The sequence below is a fragment of the Helicoverpa armigera genome, chromosome 30, assembly GCF_030705265.1.
Source record: "Helicoverpa armigera isolate CAAS_96S chromosome 30, ASM3070526v1, whole genome shotgun sequence".
NCBI lineage: Eukaryota > Metazoa > Arthropoda > Insecta > Lepidoptera > Noctuidae > Helicoverpa > Helicoverpa armigera.
Window position 1 is genome coordinate 472,489 of NC_087149.1, and position 19,983 is coordinate 492,471.

Below are 19,983 nucleotides of genomic sequence, written 5' to 3' on the forward strand. Positions count from 1 at the left end.
CACCACGGCCAGAGATCAACCCCGACTTGATTCACAAACACCCCTTCAACAAGGTGGGGGCTACTAAACCCTTGAACCTCACCAGCTCGGTACTCACTTGCTACTATTCTACGTTCGCTGGGCTGAACCACCTATCAGAGAAGGCGATGGACGATAATACACGATTGAAGCGGCCAATAGGAGATCTCAAAATACTAGCGAAGGCGAAAAGCTTTGGTTCTAACGTGAGTCCCGATTGGCATGAGAATACGTTAGTTTTATCGAACCACGTCGCTTCTACGAACATCAATAAGACATCTAAGGAGAAAGCCACGAAGGAAGATCAGATTTTCTTGACATCGAGCTGGCCCAAACTACCCAAGAGCACAGGACTGAAAGCCACGGTCCACACCAGTTAGTTGTACCCAAATGAACTTGTTTTTGATGATATTTGACTTGGAACTTTAATCCTTGACTTTGATACTGTAATTATTAATTGTTGGACTTGAAAATGTAATAGGTTGAATAAAAATCGTGACAACTAGTTGGTTTTTTTTATTGACTGCTTTTTCTTTAGGGTTTAGGTACTTAAATTTACTTACACCGATGACTGTGTCTCGGATGGCACGTTAAGGCGATTCTCACACTGCCCCGCATGATACAGCGTAGCGCGTGGATGCGTGTTCTTCCGTTGTTTGTAAGTATCTCCGTTTGTATGGAAAACACGCACAGTCCAACACTGAAAATGCATCCACGCGCGTTCATGCGGATCATCACGCGCATACACGCGGAGAAACATGCACGCCCGCGCGTAGGTGCGGGGCGAGACGCAAGGTATGGCACACCGAATCCCGCAGTGCCGCGTGTGTTTTTGAATGGGCGTCAGAAAACTGCGAATAAATGAGAGCCGTCGTGCGTGAATCTACAAAACTCGCCTACGCGCGTGAGTGCGCAAAAAACCCGCAACGATGATGCAGATCTGCACTCCCGCAGGAACGCGCGTAGGTGCGTTGACACGCAAGATGCAGCATGATGCGGGGCAGTCTAAAGATCGCCTTAGACCTACCTACCTATTCATCGGCAGTGTAAGCTACACGGGTGCGAGCACTAGGTGAGCGTCAGTGATACAGCGAATGCGCGGTGGCATGTATTTTTTTATAATTAGAACTTCGTGAGGTCTAGCAGCCGAAGAGCTTTTTTTATGGGAAATCTTGAAATTACTCCTCCCGCTGTGGGTTAGCTAGCAGCGTGAGGGATTCTTACTTACACTAAACCAAGAAAAAAAAGCAAATATCGGAATAAAAAATTGCCTCTTTTTTGGGGAGTCTTTATTGAGGAATCTGTTCAAATGTGCTGTGACTGTGACACCTATTCGTATGAAATTTTTCGCGTGCTTCGCCAGTTTTCCGAAACTTCTTAAGTAGTTTTAGAGATAACGATGACTATTTGAACGAAAATTCATTTTTTTTTATCGCTAGGAATCAGTAGGCATACATCTACTGAACAAGCAACATACAAAAATGTGTAAGGTAAGGTGACTGCTTCGACCTCTCAAGTAGGTATGATGCGTGGGTTCGATTCCAAGTCAGGCGAGGGACTTATTAATGCAACTTTTCAAGTTTGTCATATATATATTTTCTTAGTAAGTATATCTTGGAGACCAATGATTAACGCTCAATCCTTCTCTGTGTGTGCCCAGCAGTGGGACTATAAAAAGGCAGATGATGATGAATGCTTCGAATGGTAGCGGGAAATTCAAAACAAAATGTAGTTACCTATTCTTTATATATATTTTACCTAAGTTAACATGATGAATTGTAATTGCAAGAACTTTTGGAGTTATCTAAACAAAAACATCTAAAAATTCTTTGGTATATTACCATTACCGCGATCGATAAGATCACGCCTCATATCGAAACCAAAACATTTTGTATCTACATTTCCCGCAACCAAAGCATTCACCTTGATATAAATACAAATATAATACCTAAATGGAAATGATACAATCAATACAGACCTTTCAGTCTCCCTAGCAACCCCCTGAGCCCAGCCAGAGCTAATTCCGGGAACTACAGATATCCTATATGTAGAATATGAGCAAATAACAACCGCGCTTGCGCGTTGCAGCTTGCACCTTGCAGGCCCATCTAGCCGAGTAGTTATATATCCTTGTGTCGGCGGACGCTCGTTTGCCGGACAATAATATTAATTGCCAAACATCCTGCTTTGAATATTATCAAGATTTTGCTCGAAGGTACCTAAATTTTCTTGTTAAAAACTTTGTTTGTAATGCGTTTGTGTTAAATTTTGTTTTTCGTAACTTTTTTTGGTATATTGCGTCGTATTTTTAAAATGTTTCGAATTGACAAAGGGCTGCCTTTGAGTTGTATGCTATTGAAATATCGGAAATATTTGAATCAGATTTTCAATAAGAGTTCTGTACTTACAATTTTTTTAATCGAGAATTTAATGTGCGCGCCTTTTTTTGATCCGAGCGCGACGCTAAAACGGGGTGTTATAACTTAGACCGCTATGTATGTCCGTCTGTGGTACCGTAGCTCTTAAACAACTGAGCTGATTTGGATGCGGTATTTTTAGTTGAAAGCTGGTTTTCCAGCGATAGTTCTGAGTCAAGTTTCATCAAAATCGGTTCAGCAGTTTTAAAGTTATAAGCTGTTTTGTCCAACAGCGAGAGGGATCTCTCTCAGACCTAAAGTAGTGTCTTATATTTATTTGTCGGCTCTTCGTTACCAACATCAGAAATCTCCATCGTTTACTCTAGCCGCAGACGCTTAGTTTATAATGAATAATAATGCCAGCACTGTCTTGAGTACACTTTATAGTAAGAAATAACAATTATGGTGAAAAACAAACAATAAACTAAATTACGACGTCGAATTGAGACGATTCGCCTGGTGAGGGCGCGCGGGCCTTTTTTTATGTCAAAGTTCCCGCGCTGCTCCCAACTTGACGCTCCGTCAGAGTGACACTTCCTCAGCTGTCACTCTAATCCGACGTATTCGCATATTCTCTACGGCGGCGCCGACACGGCCAGACTGACAATCGTCCGTCCTCGGACGTAGTAGTTTAATGGCGTCCTGGAAAGATCAAAACAGTACAAGGCTAATGATCCGCTCGTCCACCCTGACGAACATAATGCCTACCATAATACAGAAGCAACATTTTGCCCACACAACAACTTTACACACGGCGACTTTACATACTACAACTTTACACACCATAACTTCATACACCATAACATTACACACCACAACGTGGACCGGACGAGTGCGTCCCTTCGACCAGCCACCATAGCGACATGGACCGGACAACACTGTCCCTTCGACCAGTTGTATAACACAAAACCACAAACATGGACCGGACGAGTGCGTCCTTCGACCAGCCGCCAAAGCGACATGGACCGGACGACACTGCCCTTCGACCAGTTTGTCACAAGCATGGACCGGACGAGTGCGTCCCTTCGACCAGCCGCCAAAGCGACATGGACCGGACGACACTGCCCCTTCGACCAGCCTGTATAACACAACCACAAACATGGACCGGACGAGTGCGTCCCTTCGACCAGCCGCCAAAGCGACATGGACCGGACGACACTGCCCTTCGACCAGTTTGTCACAAGCATGGACCGGACGAGTGCGTCCTTCGACCAGCCGCCAAAGCGACATGGACCGGACGACACTGCCCTTCGACCAGCCTGTATAACACAACCACAAACATGGACCGGACGAGTGCGTCCCTTCGACCAGCCGCCAAAGCGACATGGACCGGACGACACTGCCCTTCGACCAGCCTGTATAACACAACCACAAACATGGACCGGACGAGTGCGTCCCTTCGACCAGCCGCCAAAGCGACATGGACCGGACGACACTGCCCCTTCGACCAGTTTGTCACAAGCATGGACCGGACGAGTGCGTCCCTTCGACCAGCCGCCAAAGCGACATGGACCGGACGACACTGTCCCTTCGACCAGCTTGTGTAACACAACATCCCAAACATAGACCGGACTGCACTGTCTCTCAACCTTGATCTATCACACATACTCATTCATAATACATAACACAGTAACTAACCTTTCTGTTATGGACGATCCTGCTCAGTATGAACTTCGACTTCATATTGTACATCTAAGGTGTCAGAGTCATAGAGGCTAAGCGTATCTGACCACGCAGTGAGCGTTTCAGAATCATCTGAAGCAGTGACCGAGTCTGCACGCAACATATCCCCGAAATCATTACTGTTTTGTGTCAATTCATCCGACGCCGACACGGTCTCCTCTTCATTCAATAGGCTGTCAGTGATTTCAAGTAAACCGGTATGTCCCTTAGGTACTGGACGCAAGTTCTCATGAGCATATTTGTAAACGCGATTTGAACCGTTAATATTTTTCAGTTCGTAGCGATCATTTTCTAATACCGATGTTATAATGAATGGCCCTTTAAACTTCTTGTCTAATTTAGTTTGGTTTCGTTCACCGGTTTTGAGAAAAACAAAGTCACCCTTGGTGAATGGTTTGATATTAGCGCGACCACGATTAAACCGACGAGTGTCTGCTAATGCAGCCTTTTCGATATTATTTGACGCATTCTCTCTAACGGATTCTAAATCTAACCTTTTAATCTCCTCGTCCGATTGTGCGATAGAAATTTTAGACATACCCAATGATTGTGCGCGAATCCCGAACATTAATTCTGTTGGTGAGTATTTAGTCACTGTGGATTTCGTACTATTTAGCGCTAACTGAATATTGCCTAGCTCGTCACGCCATGTTTTGTTCTGTTCATTTTCTACTATCGTAAGCAAGCTTTTCAACGTTCTCATGACTCTCTCTACTTGACCATTCGCTCTACTAGAACCTGTTGCAATGAAATGAAGACTGATTTTATGCTCAGTACAAAATTTCTTGAATTCGGCACTAATATAGCATCGAGCCTGATCTGCAATAACACGTTTAGGGGCCCCAAAGAGATGGACAGCTTTTTCTAGAGCACGCACCGCACTAGTGGCGTCGAGTGACGCCGTATGCTCGAGAAGAACGTATTTACTAAACGCATCTATGATAACCGAGCAATATTCTTTGCGATCGCTTTTACCACTCAATTTCCCAGTGAAATCTATATGGATCGTATGCCATGGCACTGGTACTTTAGGGATAGAGTGCAAGCGAACTGATTGAGCTCCCGAAGGCCCTTTAGACGCTTTACAAACTATGCACGAATCAACAAATTGTCGCACACTTTTAGACATTTGAGGAAACCAATATTGTTCATAAAGTTTGTCTAACGTTTTGTCACTACCGAGATGTTGTATTTCGTTATGAACATGGTTAATTAGTGTCCAAATAAGGGATCGGGGAACAACAGGTAACCACACAGTAGCTTTATTTCGTTCGACTTTCCTATATAAAATACCATCTCTAACGTCATACGTGCGAGCTACCGAATCAGGCATATCATTGTTGTTGTGCTTGTTTATTAGGTCTTGGATTTCGCTATCTCGTTTCTGTTCCACGCAAAGCCAACCTTGATGTAGTTCTACAAATTTAACTTCTTTCCTAATAGGAGATATGTTAGAAGAGGCACCTTCTTCGGGTTGTAGATTACGGGAGAGATAATCAGCATGTTCCATTCCGCGACCTTCGCGATAGACAATGTCAAAATCATACGCTTGCAAAATTGCCCACCAGCGATGTACACGTGGAGTGAGGTCAACTTTTGACTTTGATGCCTTTAGCGAATTACAATCTGTATAAACAGTGAATCGCCTGCCATACAAGTAATGCCTAAAATGTTCTACCGCTCGTACGACGGCTAAAGTCTCTAATTCATACGAGTGATAGCGAGATTCTACTTCAGATGTACGTTTGCTATAATATTCTATTACGTGAGGCAAGCGGTTTTTCCTTTGAATGAGAATTGCTCCGTAGCCATCAGCGCTGGCGTCTGTATGTAATTCAACAGGCAGTTCTGGGTCGAAAATTGTTAAAACTGGTTCGGAAGTCAGAATCTCAACTATCTTGCTACGGATATCTTCATGTTTGTCAGTCCATTTAATCGGTCCCTTCAATTTAGTTAAAGGATAAAGAGGTCCAATGACATTTGTAAAACTGGGAATAAATTTTCTGAAGTAAGACGCGAGTCCAATAAACTGACGAACGTGTGTGCCTGTTTTTGGAGGAGGTGCATCTGCCAAAGCTTGAATCTTAAGTGAGTTTGGTCTAATTTCGCCAGCTTGTATTGAATAACCCAGATAATTGATTTTAACTTTCATGAATTTACATTTTTTGGGGTTTAGGGAAAAACCAGCATCTGTCAAGGCATACAAGGTATCATCTAGGCGTTGCAGGCCTTGAGAAATATCAGGGGAATAGCAGAGAACGTCATCCATATAAATTAGAGGCTTGTCGTTGAGATTTTGCAAGGCTTTATTGATGCACCTTTGATAAACGGATGGAGCGTTACGTAAACCAAAGGGCATAGTGAGGTATTCATATTGCCCTTCAGGAGTTACAAAGGCTGTCATTTCAATTGAATCCGGATGAATAGGGATCTGGTGGAAGCCGCTAGCCATATCAAGTGATGAGAAAAAGTTAGCGCAAGTCAGTTGATCTATCTGTTCCTCTATGCGAGGCAATGGATAATGTTCTGGATGAGTGTTTGAGTTAAGCTCCCTGTAGTCGACGCACATTCTATCCGTATTGTCTTTCTTTTTTACAAGAAGTATAGGACTTGAAAAGGGGGAGGAGCTCTCACGAATAATTCCTGCATCAAGAAGATCTTGTATTTTTTCACGAACTACCTGTTTTTCTACCGGTGCTAAACGATAAGGTGACCTATGAACTACTTTATGGGGGTCTATCAACTTAATCTCTAACTGCCCTGTTTTAACGCGCCTTGTTGGTACACCATCAACAAAATAATCAGAATATTTGTTCAGTATTCTTAAAAGTGCTTCTTTATCTTCATTTACTAAGTCCGTGTCAACCTCAGAAACAAAGTACGCATTAAATTTGTTTATGCAAAAGTTAGCCTCCTGTTTCATATTAAGCACAACTTTGTTATTATCAATTGTTGCATAAAAACCCTTGTCCAAAATATCTCTACCTATAATAATCGGCACAGAAATATCGGAATCAGGTACGATGTGAAATGTAATGTCAACCGGAACATCACCAATCGTAACTGTGCTTAACATTTGACTAGAGCATTTGACGTCGTTACCGCCAAGACCAGTAAGGTAAACTAAATCGTTGCGTACAGTACCCGGAAACCGCTTAGAGAGACTTTCAGTTATGAGTGAACAAGATGATCCACTATCGAATAGAAAAGGAAACCGCTCACCGGAAGATGTCTCCAGCGAGGATCTGGAGGGGTCATGGCTGCAGAGGTTGACTTCTTTGTTCGCTAACCCACCGGGCCTCTTCTTGTCTGGACAAGTTGGTGATGTGTGTCCAGTCTTTCCGCACGAAAAGCAGGTAATGGTTTTGTCTTGCTTGTTGGTGGAAGTTGAATAATCTGAAGGCTTCGATACTTGATCTTCCTTACGCGATTTGCATTCAAACTGTTTGTGACCCCTTACGCCACAACGATGACATTTGCCAAGAAACCTCGTATCTGTCGTCCGCGGTCGCTTCACATCAGGGTCTTGACACCCGTCCGTATTATCCGTCCGGCGTTTCAGCGAGATGCCATTAAGAATTCGAAATAGCTGAGCGCGAGTAGTAACGACATGGGATGTTAGCTCTCTACGTATCAAGTTATCCTTCTGGCATAAAACAGATATGACAAACCCAGTAATAACCTCTTCGGATAATTCTGCTTTTGGAATTTGCTCGATCATGCTCCATAAGCGCAACGCAGACTCAGATGCAGTTTCTTTAGCCTCGATTTGAAATCGCAATATCTCATCAAAATGATCTTGAATCAGTTTCGGTTTGGCAAATCTAGCCAATAACAATTGTTTAATACTACACCAGGATATGTTCTTCAAGTTTAATTTGGTTAAACAGGTAGCGGCACGACCTTTGAGTGCTCTAGTGAGTGCCATTAGTAAGTCGACACCATCGAGATTTTTGTTCTCTACTATGACTTCGGTTAGTGCACACCAATCTTCAATATCTGCGGCCTTATCGTCAGGATCGTATGGGATGAGTTTTGGTGTCACATTAGAACTTACTGCTGCCTGGGGCGGTGGGATTGAGACCAACCGGGATAAGAGCGACTCCATGCTTGACAATAGTTGCGTTGCAGGGTCGCTTTTTGATGGCTGCGTATCCACGGCATGACCTCTCTTCGATCCCACTTCTGATGTCGGCTCTTCGTTACCAACATCAGAAATCTCCATCGTTTACTCTAGCCGCAGACGCTTAGTTTATAATGAATAATAATGCCAGCACTGTCTTGAGTACACTTTATAGTAAGAAATAACAATTATGGTGAAAAACAAACAATAAACTAAATTACGACGTCGAATTGAGACGATTCGCCTGGTGAGGGCGCGCGGGCCTTTTTTTTTTATGTCAAAGTTCCCGCGCTGCTCCCAACTTGACGCTCCGTCAGAGTGACACTTCCTCAGCTGTCACTCTAATCCGACGTATTCGCATATTCTCTACGGCGGCGCCGACATATTTATTACTTTTAAATGGTAGATTTGTGCGATGGGAAATTTTGAAATTATTAGGGTGCGTCCACATCTGGCGAATGCGCAGCTCGCGAGCAGTTTCAGTTTCTTAAGTTTGACTTTCTCAATGCGAAAATTATCATACCATTGAATCACGTAACACTTATCTTAGAATTATTTGTTTAATAAAGACTGTCATCGGTACTTGATCGTATTACACATGCGCTCACTTTTGCGAGTATAACCATTATTATCCGGCTAAATGAATGAAGATGTTAATCATTTGATGTAGTATCTATCATACGACTCTTTACTTCAATAGAGTTATAATTACGTATCGAGCATGTTAGCTTACAAAACTCAGAAAGGCGCGAACTGAGCGGCCTTGCATGAGTTTATCGCTCTAAGGTTTGCTGTTAGAAAACCCAAGTTTAGGTTAAGCTCGCCTTTGTACATTTAATAACTTAAATTATCTGTATTGTGTTTGTATACAATATTTTTGTGTACAATAAAGAATAATAATTTGCTTTAAAGAGCCAAACCAAAACATTGCCGTGATTGCACGCAGTGAGCAAACGGCTCGCGAGCGCAGCATTCGCGGCACATTCGCCGATGTGGACGCACCCTAATATACTTAGGCCCAAGTATTCCGATAACACAAACGCCCGTTTTACTTAAAACTACTGTTTACTATGAAAATTGAACGTGACAATTCATAGTAGGTAAACAGTTATTTTGAGAAAACTGACGCAATTTATATTATAATATCGACGAACTTGCCGAAATTGGGCCCTATACAGGAATGAATTTTAAGCAGTGCGCAAAAATAAAACTGGTGGTCCAGAATCGTTAACAATCTGAATCTGCATCATCAGTAAAAAAAAAAAATTTCATTCTTTTGTCCGCCCAAAAATCAACAAAATATGGATACCAACTATTCTTACACGCGCCGAGCGGAGCTCCGTCAGTAAACCGGTTTCGCGTTGCCGCCGCACAGTGGTCCGGATTTTCAAAAAGGTGGACATAGGATCGAAAATGCATATTTAACTCAACTAAAAATTGTTTCGTATAGGAAATTTAACACTGATTAATACTTATTACTACAACTTTTCAAAAAAACTGCTCCTTCACCTAAAAAAAAATTATTGAAAATAAAAATGTATGGGAGACAATCTATTTTATTTTTTTTCTCCGCTCAGTATCAAAGTATAGCAACCAAATCCTATATTCTGGTAAGTACCTATTGTTCTTAATACGACAAAATATAAATTGCTTGCATATCCCTGCGGCCTTGGCGCCTACGATGCTTCAAAGTTTACAATTTTAAAGTTGAATTATCTTAACATTATTAACGAGTTTTTCTGAGTTTTTCTATTGATATTAATACAGAATATCATTTTTAATTTAAAAAAAAGTCCCCCGCGCGCACCAACCGTGTTTTAGGCTCGCCCCTACTACTTGAAACTTAAAATACTACTGGTGAAATGACAGTATACTTTTGTGTAGTATACAACTTTGCCGAAACCCTTCGGGGAATACCTATAAAGCGTGACTGCCCTAATTGACCTCCTCAACCCAGTTACCCGGGCAACACAATACCCCTTGGTAAGACTGGTGTCAGACTTACTGGCTTCTGACTACCCGTAACGAAGTTCACAAAGGAGTGAAGATGTAGACTTCAGTGATTCATCGGTTTTCATGTCAAGACTTGTCCCTCTTAAATTAGTTTCAAATAATAGTAGCATATCGGAAAACCCAGCACCTTCTTCAACACATTATTGCAGGCCCATTAAGTTCGAGTTTTGAAAAGAGACAGCAGAATACATCAAGCAAGAAGAAGCTGCGTTGAAGGAAGAAATAATTAATACCGGCCAAGTGCGTGTCGGACCCGCGCACGAAGGGTTCCGTACCATCCAAAATAATATTCTATATATGATATATATGATTAAATCGAGCAAAAATTAGCAAAACAATCACGTTTGTTGTATGGGTATTACCCAAAATAGTTATTTGATTCTAGGTTTCATATTTGTTATTATAGCGGCAACAGCAGTACGTCATCTGTGAAAATGTCAACTCTCTAACTATCACGGTTCATGAGATACAGCCTGGTGACAGACGGACGGACGGACAGAGGAGCGAAAACAATAGGGTCCCGTTTTACCCCTAGGAACGGAACTACGGAACCCTAATAACATCGATGCCACAAAATGGGCAGGGCTAGAGATTAGTCACGAGCTTCATATGACAATGATCGACGGAAAAGTGGCCACTATTATAACGGATACTTCGTCTGCATCTGCCTGCAATATTTGCCTTGCTAAGCCGACCGAGATGAACAAGCTGTCAGAAGTATATTCAAGACCTGTTCGAGAAGATGTTTATAAATATGGACTTTCTACTCTTCATATGTGGATTCGTTGTATGGAGTGTATTCTACACATATCTTACAACATGGACTTTGGGTTGTGGACTGCACGAGGTGCTAACTAGCAACTAAAAGCTGCGAAGAAAAATTTGACACAAGAAGAATTCGAACAGCAAATGGGAATACTTATGGATTTTGTGAAGCAAGGCTTTGGAACCACAAACGACGGAAACACAGCCAGAAGGTTTTTTAGAGATTATGATAAATATGCCGAAATAACTAAAATTGACAAAGGCCTACTAAAGCATTTTGCGGTTATTCTTCAAACGATTTCATCAGGATGTGCTATTGAAAAATTCAGGACTTATTGCAGAGAAACAGCTGAGATCTTTGTGCATTTACACAAGCTACTCATATACGGTGCAGACATTTGTCATCACTTTGGCCTCCTACCAATTAGCATTCTTTCCGAAGAAGCGGGCGAAGCAAGAAATAAAGAGTTTCGAAGAATTCGTGAATATCATACAAGCAATATCAATCATGCAAGCACGTTAAACTGTAGGTCCCAGCTGTTATTTAATATCTTTGGCAGTCGTTACGGGTAGTCAGAAGCCAGTAAGTCTGACACCAGTCTTACCAAGGGGTATTGTGTTGCCCGGGTAACTGGGTTGAGGAGGTCAATTAGCGCAGTCACGCTTTATAGGTATTCCCCGAAGGGTTTCGGCAAAGTTGTATACTACACAAAAGTATCTGTCATTTCACCTGTAGTATTTTAAGTTCCAAGTAGTAGGGGCGAGCCTAAAACACGGTTGGAGCGCGCGGGGGACTTTTTTTTAAATTAAAAATGATATTCTGTATTAATATCAATAGAAAAACTCAGAAAAACTCGTTAATAATGTTAAGATAATTCAACTTTAAAATTGTAAACTTTGAAGCATCGTAGGCGCCAAGGCCGCAGGGATACGCAAGCAATTTATATTTTGTCGTATTAAGAACAATAGGTACTTACCAGAATATAGGATTTGGTTGCTATACTTTGATACTGAGCGGAGAAAAAAAATAAAATAGATTGTCTCCCATACATTTTTATTTTCAATATTTTTTTTTTAGGTGAAGGAGCAGTTTTTTTGAAAAGTTGTAGTAATAAGTATTAATCAGTGTTAAATTTCCTATACGAAACAATTTTTAGTTGAGTTAAATATGCATTTTCGATCCTATGTCCACCTTTTTGAAAATCCGGACCACTGTGCGCCGTGCATACTATGACGACTGTGACCGTACAATCGGTTACAAAATAAACATCTTTCGATATCAATAACTTTTCTTTTTTGTACTAAAACACTACAAAATAATAATAATCTATAAAATTTATTTAACTATAAGTTGACAAAGTTTGCGCACTGGATAAAATTGATTCCTGTATAGGTCCTTATTTTTTTGTTTTTAAATAGATTGGCGCAATACTGATACGATACTGTTATAATGGGAGACGTAATTTGCGACGCGGCTTTGTGTGAGTACTTATTTTTTGTTTAATATAGACTTTGCATTTCACAATATCATCATCATGAATTTAAGAGCCCAGCTCTTGTCGGTGCAGCTCCTTCCATTTACACCTATCTAGCGCCAACTCCTGAACTTCCTTATACGTCACAACATTCACCTTCTCTTTAATTTGCTTGATGTAGCTTTATCTTGGACAACCTCTTCCCCTCTATCCTTCGACTTTCTTTCACTTCCACGATGTTTTTGATAAAATCGTCGTGACGTGACGTATAAGGTGTCCTATCATTTTTCCTCTGTTTCTCTGTTCTATCATTCTGTTTAGTACTTCTTCATTGGTAATTCTTACCGTCCAACTAATTCTCTCCATCCTCCATCCTCTTTCCATTCTACAATGTGTAGAGAAAATTACTGTGTAAAAACAACCAATTCAGACAGTCATGTGTTGCTGGGTAGTTTGTTGCGCCACTTCTTCTCTTCTTCCCAGCAATAACACATAGGAAGTGGTGAATCTTCTACTAACTGCCGTCATCTACTCTTTCTATTTTCCTCGATCTCTCTCTGCCTATCCATCCTTCTATATTCATACTTAACACACTCTTTGTAGCATGGGTTTCTTATTTCACGATCTATTGTCATTTTTAGATCGAGTTAAAGATTACCAAAATGGACTCCCTCTCTTATGTACTCCTCTTTATACTCCCTAGTGTACCTACACCTTAATATTATTTACACCTTATAGATTTGCCTGAATTTATTATGTACTCCCCTTAAAGGTACTCTCCAACTTATATCTCTACTCTCTTATATACTTTGATTATATTCCCCGTATGTAATCCAATAATTCCTTACGTACTACCTTCTATGTATACTCTCTTATGTTCTACCCGTCTCCCTTATGTGCTGCTGATTTTCTTATGTACTCCCCAACTGATATCTTTACTCTCTTAAGTATATGCTACTTTTTAGTATTGTATTTTTTTGCGGAACCCATTTATTCAAAGGCGTAATCGTAGTTCTCAAACATAATGATGTTCTGTGGTCGGCGGCTTGCGGTTACATAAAAATCGGTCCGTTGCGCTAACATGTGTAGGTTTTCCCATGGTTAACCCCGTGAAAATCACTTAATATAACATTTTATCGTCAAGCTTGTAAAGTATGAATACTTAGTACCTATGTTGTTGTTGAACATCCTTGTTACGGGTAGTCAGAAGCCAGTGGTCTGACACCAGTCTAACCAAGTGGTATCGGGTTGCCCGGGTAACTGGGTTGAGGGGGTTAGATAGGCAGTCGCTTCTTGTAAAGCACCGGTACTCAGCTACATCCGGTTAGACTGGAAGCCGAACCCAACATAGTTGGGAAAAAGGGTCAGAGGATAATGATGAGGATGATGACTTACCATATGTACTTTTTCGTGCCGTATCTTCTTGCTAGAAAAGCTAGTTGTGTTCCCATCTGCGATTGTTCAACTTTTACTTTGTTAGTTAATTTTTCATGCAATAATCGGATTCATTGTTTTGAAATAATATTTTTGCTTCTCACTCCTTCGATTTACATACTTAGGTACGATTCAATGAAAATGTGCCTTAGAATCGCCGCCAAGAAATGGCGGCAAAGTGCACAGAATAAAAATAATAACATTATTTACAGCACGTGCACGGGTCTCAAGCATCGTCGAAGTACCTTAAAAATACTTGAATCGCTTGCTGGTAAAATGTTATAGTAGATTTTTAACGGATTTCATGGTTAATCATATCAGATTATAATGAGTTATATGTATAGTGTCCACCACTTGGGCCGATTAAAATATTAAACCACCGTCCTATTAATAGTTAATTAATTTAAAAGCTATCTCTGCCTGCTGCAACGCCCACTGATAAAATCATACTGTATTACTGTATGTACATGCATTCTATAAATATAACTTATTCGTTAGTAACCTACACTCATAATCGATATCGATTCAACATCCATACAACTACACTGCGTCAAGCACTAACAGGCAACGCCGGCCGCCATCTTAGTTCGACATTGTTGATTTCAATACCAAATCAAATGTGTTTCAATTTCAACTTATTATAGTGATTTATTATGAGGACTTAAGTTTTTTATTATTTAATAGCGCTATTACGTAAAATGGAGGAGGAATACATAGACACTCAGGACTCAGCCGTAAATGAAGTGGTAAATCGTAGCAATGAAGTGAGTGAACATTTGGTGGACAGTACGAAGGAATTCGGTGATGTAGTGGGCTACGACGAGGGTTACGACGACGAGGACGGCGGCAACAGCTTCCGAGGAGGCCGGGGGCGCGGGAACTTCAGGTACAAACTCACATTTCAACAAAAATATATGCCATGTATTTTGTGGATAATCAGGCAAATAAGCTGTATTTTCGTAGTTTTTAGCAGTAATTTTACATCATTATGGCTATTAGAAGCCACCGCAAGCATTTCCCTTTAATATCTCAAGCTGCATGCATATGAAAATTGATATATGAGAAAACCTTGAGTACTATGTCAATAGAAGGCTGGCGTTTTTAACGTATTATCTTGCTAGAGCGCAGCTAGCGGGGTCATTTGAGCAATATTTGTAAAGCTATTATCTTTCCTGACTCTTCAAACTCTTATTTAGACTTCTAGTATTAAGAACTCAAGTATGATTTTGAAATAACCAACCCGCATTGAGTAAGCATGGTGATAAATGCTCATTTCTTCTCCGTGTGAGAGGAGGCCGCAGCCCAGCAGTGGGACGATGAAAAGGCTAATGATGATGATGTATTTACAGCCATAGATATATCTTGTAACCTCTTTTCCGCCTCGCTCCTGCATGTCTGTGTTATACCATAGTGTAAATTTGATGCTATCAGTATAAATTTTATGTTTTATGCATGACTACTGGTGTAATTTTATTGTTGGTGAGTATTAAATGATGATTGAGCTATATTTTACCTGTTTTGTCACGCTTAAAATAACTGAACAGTTGATTCTTGCTGTAAAAGGACAATGGGCAGATTGGTATACCCCACCAATAGCAATGTCATATATATCATTGGATAGGCCTTTTTATGTAGAACAATATTTACTATGACAGCTTTGCTGAAATGTTTGTCCGTTCTGAGATATAGATCAAAAACTGTGCAAAAGTTAGAACTAAGTAATCTATTGATAACTCAAGTTTTTAAAGGAAAATCTAAGAACTACTAAGTGTAAGTCTTGTATGAAAGAAAATCAGATTACAGTATTGATTAGCATCAGTTTTAAGATTGTTTGTTATCTATATCTCAGAACGGACAAACAATAGAACAAAGCTGTCATAGTAAATGTTGTTCCAGTTAAAAAGACCTATCCAATGATATGTATGACTTTCCTATTGCTGCGGTTTCTCACTACGCCCAAAATCCAGTTGGTACAATAAAAGGTTGAAATGCTACATAATAGTAACAATTATGGATCCTAACGGGCACAGTAGTACTTACAAGACTTAAAGTTATTAGTACTTAGATTTTCCTTTAAAAACTTGAGGTATCAATAGATTACTTAGTTCTAACTTTTGCACAGTTTTTGATCTATATCTCAGAACGGACAAACATTTCAGCAAAGCTGCCATAGTAAATATTGTTCTACATAAAAAGGCCTATCCAATGATATATATGACATTCCTATTGGTGGGGTATACCAGGTCCCATATATTTGTGCCCATTGTCCTTTGTTTACCATCATATCAATGTACTAACAACAAAAGCGTTCTATGGCCACTGTATTTTCATTTAATATTTCATTAATGTTCTGTATTTGTAATGCTTGCTCGCACCACTTACTCCTAGTATTCTGCACAACAATTAGGCGAGTTTTACGATCACACTGATCAGTAGCGCTGACAGCTAGGTCTTAACATCCTCTGCACTGATAAAAAATTCATCATATAATGTCATACAAATATTTATCGGCCGAGGGCACTGATGGCCCGCCTGACTGAAAATCGGCCATATTAATATTCACCATGTAACTTAAATAACCAGCTTTTTAACACTCAAAGTTTTCACTGTGCTTTTCACCTGCATGGCACTTCGAGTTTAATCTTCTCAGCACATGTAATATAGATTATACCAAAGACGAGACTATAATGTTATTCCATCTGCGTTCTCTTCATACATACTTTACTTTCGGAACCACTAGTTTGGTCTAAAGTTAACTGACCTATGTTTTTTAATATTGTAAAGTCATAACTTGCCAATTTTGGACAAGCAAACCTTCGCAACAACTTGTGTACAAACAGAGATGCTCATACCCGTCTTTAACATAATAATTTATTGAGTCCATAGCATTTATGCTTTGAATAGGCAATTTTTCTTCTCATAAATGTGCTGTGCAATTAAAGAGCCTATTTTCTTGTTTCAATAGGTCACTGTAGAATTCAGTATTAAGAATACATTTCTTAATACTGACAACAACCATCCCATCTGACAACGGCTAAAACTTATAATTTATGCCGGCTGAGAGCTTAACACTGAAATATTCCAAATAATATACTGAAGCATTTCACAGCACTATTCAAACATATCCTTATACTAGCTTCTGCCAGCGGTTTCACCCGCATCCTGTGGGAACTACTTCCCATACCGAGATAAAAAGTAGCCTATAGCCTTCCTCGATAAATGGGCTATCTAACACTGAAAGAAATTTTCAAATTGGACCAGTAGTTCCTGAGAGAGAGAACAAACAAACAAACTCTTCAGCTTTATAATATTAGTATAGATGACTTGTGGCCTTGTTAGTATGATAGTCACCATGCCCAATTTATGGTCTTGGGTTTGATTCCCATATGATGAGCTAATGTTTTGGCTGCAGTTTGGATGTTCTGTAGTTTATTATTTGTTTTAGCACCCAGAACACAAACTAATGAATAGCCTTAGGGCTTGATGACTGTGTGAAAGGTGTCCCAATATTATCATTTGTGCCTAAATAGATATCATTTATGTAAATAGTCTCATTAAAGAATGGAATGTAAGCTTTTAGTAAATGCTGTCGTAAGTTTTATATAGACATTTTGTTCGCTAAGCTAATGTAAATATGTTTTCAATGCTGTACACCCAACATTTTTAATATAAATTGTTTCGTAACAGAAGCAGAGGCCGCGGCCCGCCTCCTGGTTGGATGAATGGGCCTCCTATGAGGTTCAGGGGTCGAGGCTACGGTCCAGGAGGTCCACCGATGCGAGGTCGAGGCTTTTTCCGCGGACGAGGGGGCCCACGAGGCTTTGGGCCGAACAACGGGCCTAACTTTGACAATAACTGGGGTCCTATGGGGCCGCCACCGCCTGGGATGATGGGTGGGCCACCGCCCGGTATGATGGGAGGGCCCCCGCCGTTTGGGCCTCCTCCGGGCATGATGCCGCCGGGTGGACCGATGGGCCCGCCTCCTAATATGATGGGGCAGCCCCCGCCGTTTGGTGGGCCCCCTGGTATGCCACCACCAAATATGGTAAGTGCAATTCTGAAATAATATTCAAAAACAAATATCTTGCAACCTTTTTAGTGTTTGCTGAGGCATTTCTTACAAAATTGTAACATAACACAATTGTAACGTAACAAGAAATATGAAAAAAAATTACTAGGTTTTTTGAAGAGCTGATTGCTTTAAAAATCAAAGGTTGAAACTTTTGCAGTGTTGTTGAGTCAATACAAACCGCCTATCGTTTCACCTACTTCCCACACCTGGACCAAAGACACCCTATATGTTATTGTTATTTACAAATTACCTACATCCAACTAAATTATTACTTCCCCTCACAGCCAGCACCAGAACTCTGGGTGGAAACAAAGTCCGAGGAAGGCAAGCCGTATTACTACCACTCGAGGACCCGGGAGACCACGTGGACGCGGCCTCAGGAGGGACCTACTTGCAAGGTCATCTCGCAGTCCGATATGGAAGCTATGATCGCTTCAGGTATGGGTTTATTTATTAATTGGAAGTCTAAAACCACGGTTACAGCTCAGCCTGTGTTACTTGAAGATAGTATAGCTTCCCATCCAAAAGTGATACCATATTTCAAATCAGTTCAGAACCTTCATAGCCTATAGGATACAAAAAAAAACAAAAAATTATTAGCACAGAAGTATGTATAGATAGATTAAGTTGCTTACCGCGGTTTCGTCAGTTTCTGAGGGAATTACTTCCTGATTAGAGAAATTCAGTCAAAATCGGTAATGCTATCTCATTGGCTTGGACAAATAGACTACCAAATTGTCGAAATTTTAAAGAAATATTCGGTATATTACATAGGTATATTTAAAGCCTTTTTATTTCCATTTCTTTACAGTAGTATGTTAATTATTATTTGTTTTAATTTTTGATTTAAAAAATGGATTCCATATGGGTATAAGCCTCCTCCATCTTTTTCCATTATATTATGTACTGTGTTAATATCCAAATGCACTGCGTTTAATATAATATACAAACACTGTAATTTATTTATTTGGTTATGTTTTCGTAAAAGACTTCACCATCTAAGTACTTCTTCAAAAGATTACAAAACCAACTCTATTTCAGGCGGCCCAATGGCCATGTCGGGGCCCCAAAACGTGGGCATGTCGGGCCCCATGGGCGGGCCGATGTCGGGCCCCATGGGCATGCTGGGTAACGGCGTGATGAACAACGTGATGCCGCCCGGGGTGCACTCGGCGCCGCCCTCAGGGAACGTCCCGCCTTTTATGACACAGCCGCCGCCATGGGTTAAGGATGGTGGTGAGAATTTGTAATACTATTAGTTCTAAGATCATAAATGTAAAAAAAAATGGGGGGTATACCTAAAAGAGTACATATAGGACACACATACAGGATCCGCACTAGGGCTTTCAAATACCGGATTTTTTCAATACCGGTATCAATACCGGTATTAGAAATTTCAATACCGTGATCACGTGATCACGGTATTGTCGGTCATGCAAATATTGCAAACCTCCAGATATTAAAAGTTGTCGCTCCTTTATGCGTCTTCGAAGTGCTTTTGCAAGATTTTGGCTTAAGTCATTAGCTTGACCATCTAACTTCATCAACATAAATTTTAGCGCAATATCCGCTTTTAGTAAATTGGCATCCCGTATAGTACAGTACTAATATAGTTACTTTGACTACAGAAAGGCTGTTGTAAACATTTTTTAATATTGTCAAATCGAATTCGTCTAATTCGAAATCAGAGTTTAATTTTAGATCGATTACAACTTTTAAAACACAATCCTTTAGTTTCAAAAAGCGTCCAATCATAGCCCCGACACTATGACTAAAAATGAGATTGACTTCATCATGACGAACAAGAAGCACATAGTCAGAGACGTCTCCGTGATCAATAGGTTTAACACCGGTAGCGATCACCGACTTGTCCGAGGCTCTCTGAATATCAACTTCAAGGCCGAAAGTTTCCGTCTGATGAAGGCCAGGCTCCGACCAACACTGCTCCAAACCATGACAGGATCTGAAAAGTTCCAGTCAAAT

The 19,983-nt window shown here is 40.5% G+C and overlaps 2 protein-coding genes across 6 annotated transcripts in view; one reads left to right on the plus strand and one right to left on the minus strand.

Moving 5' to 3' along the window:
- The first annotated feature begins 2,120 nt into the window (after nucleotides 1-2,120).
- LOC110382741 (uncharacterized protein) overlaps nucleotides 2,121-19,983 on the plus strand; it is a 63,781-nt gene continuing 45,918 nt past the window's right edge. For 2 of the 5 annotated variants that reach the window (XM_064042862.1, XM_064042863.1), the window contains exons 1-6: nucleotides 2,126-2,233; nucleotides 12,439-12,500; nucleotides 14,613-14,814; nucleotides 17,616-17,973; nucleotides 18,285-18,438; nucleotides 19,042-19,236. In XM_064042862.1, coding sequence (XP_063898932.1) covers nucleotides 12,470-12,500; nucleotides 14,613-14,814; nucleotides 17,616-17,973; nucleotides 18,285-18,438; nucleotides 19,042-19,236 — 940 coding nt within the window. In that variant the 5' untranslated portion in view covers nucleotides 2,126-2,233; nucleotides 12,439-12,469. Of the gene's footprint in view, nucleotides 2,234-12,438; nucleotides 12,501-14,612; nucleotides 14,815-17,615; nucleotides 17,974-18,284; nucleotides 18,439-19,041; nucleotides 19,237-19,983 lie in introns of all 5 variants that reach the window. The other 3 variants (XM_064042866.1, XM_064042864.1, XM_064042865.1) reach the window with 3 other exon arrangements.
- On the minus strand, nucleotides 4,081-8,343 carry LOC135119110 (uncharacterized). Its single transcript, XM_064042795.1, has 2 exons — nucleotides 5,412-8,343; nucleotides 4,081-4,856 (listed from the first exon to the last, which is right to left on the minus strand). Exons 1-2 carry the CDS (start codon nucleotides 8,341-8,343, stop codon nucleotides 4,081-4,083), a joined length of 3,708 nt encoding a protein of 1,235 aa, XP_063898865.1.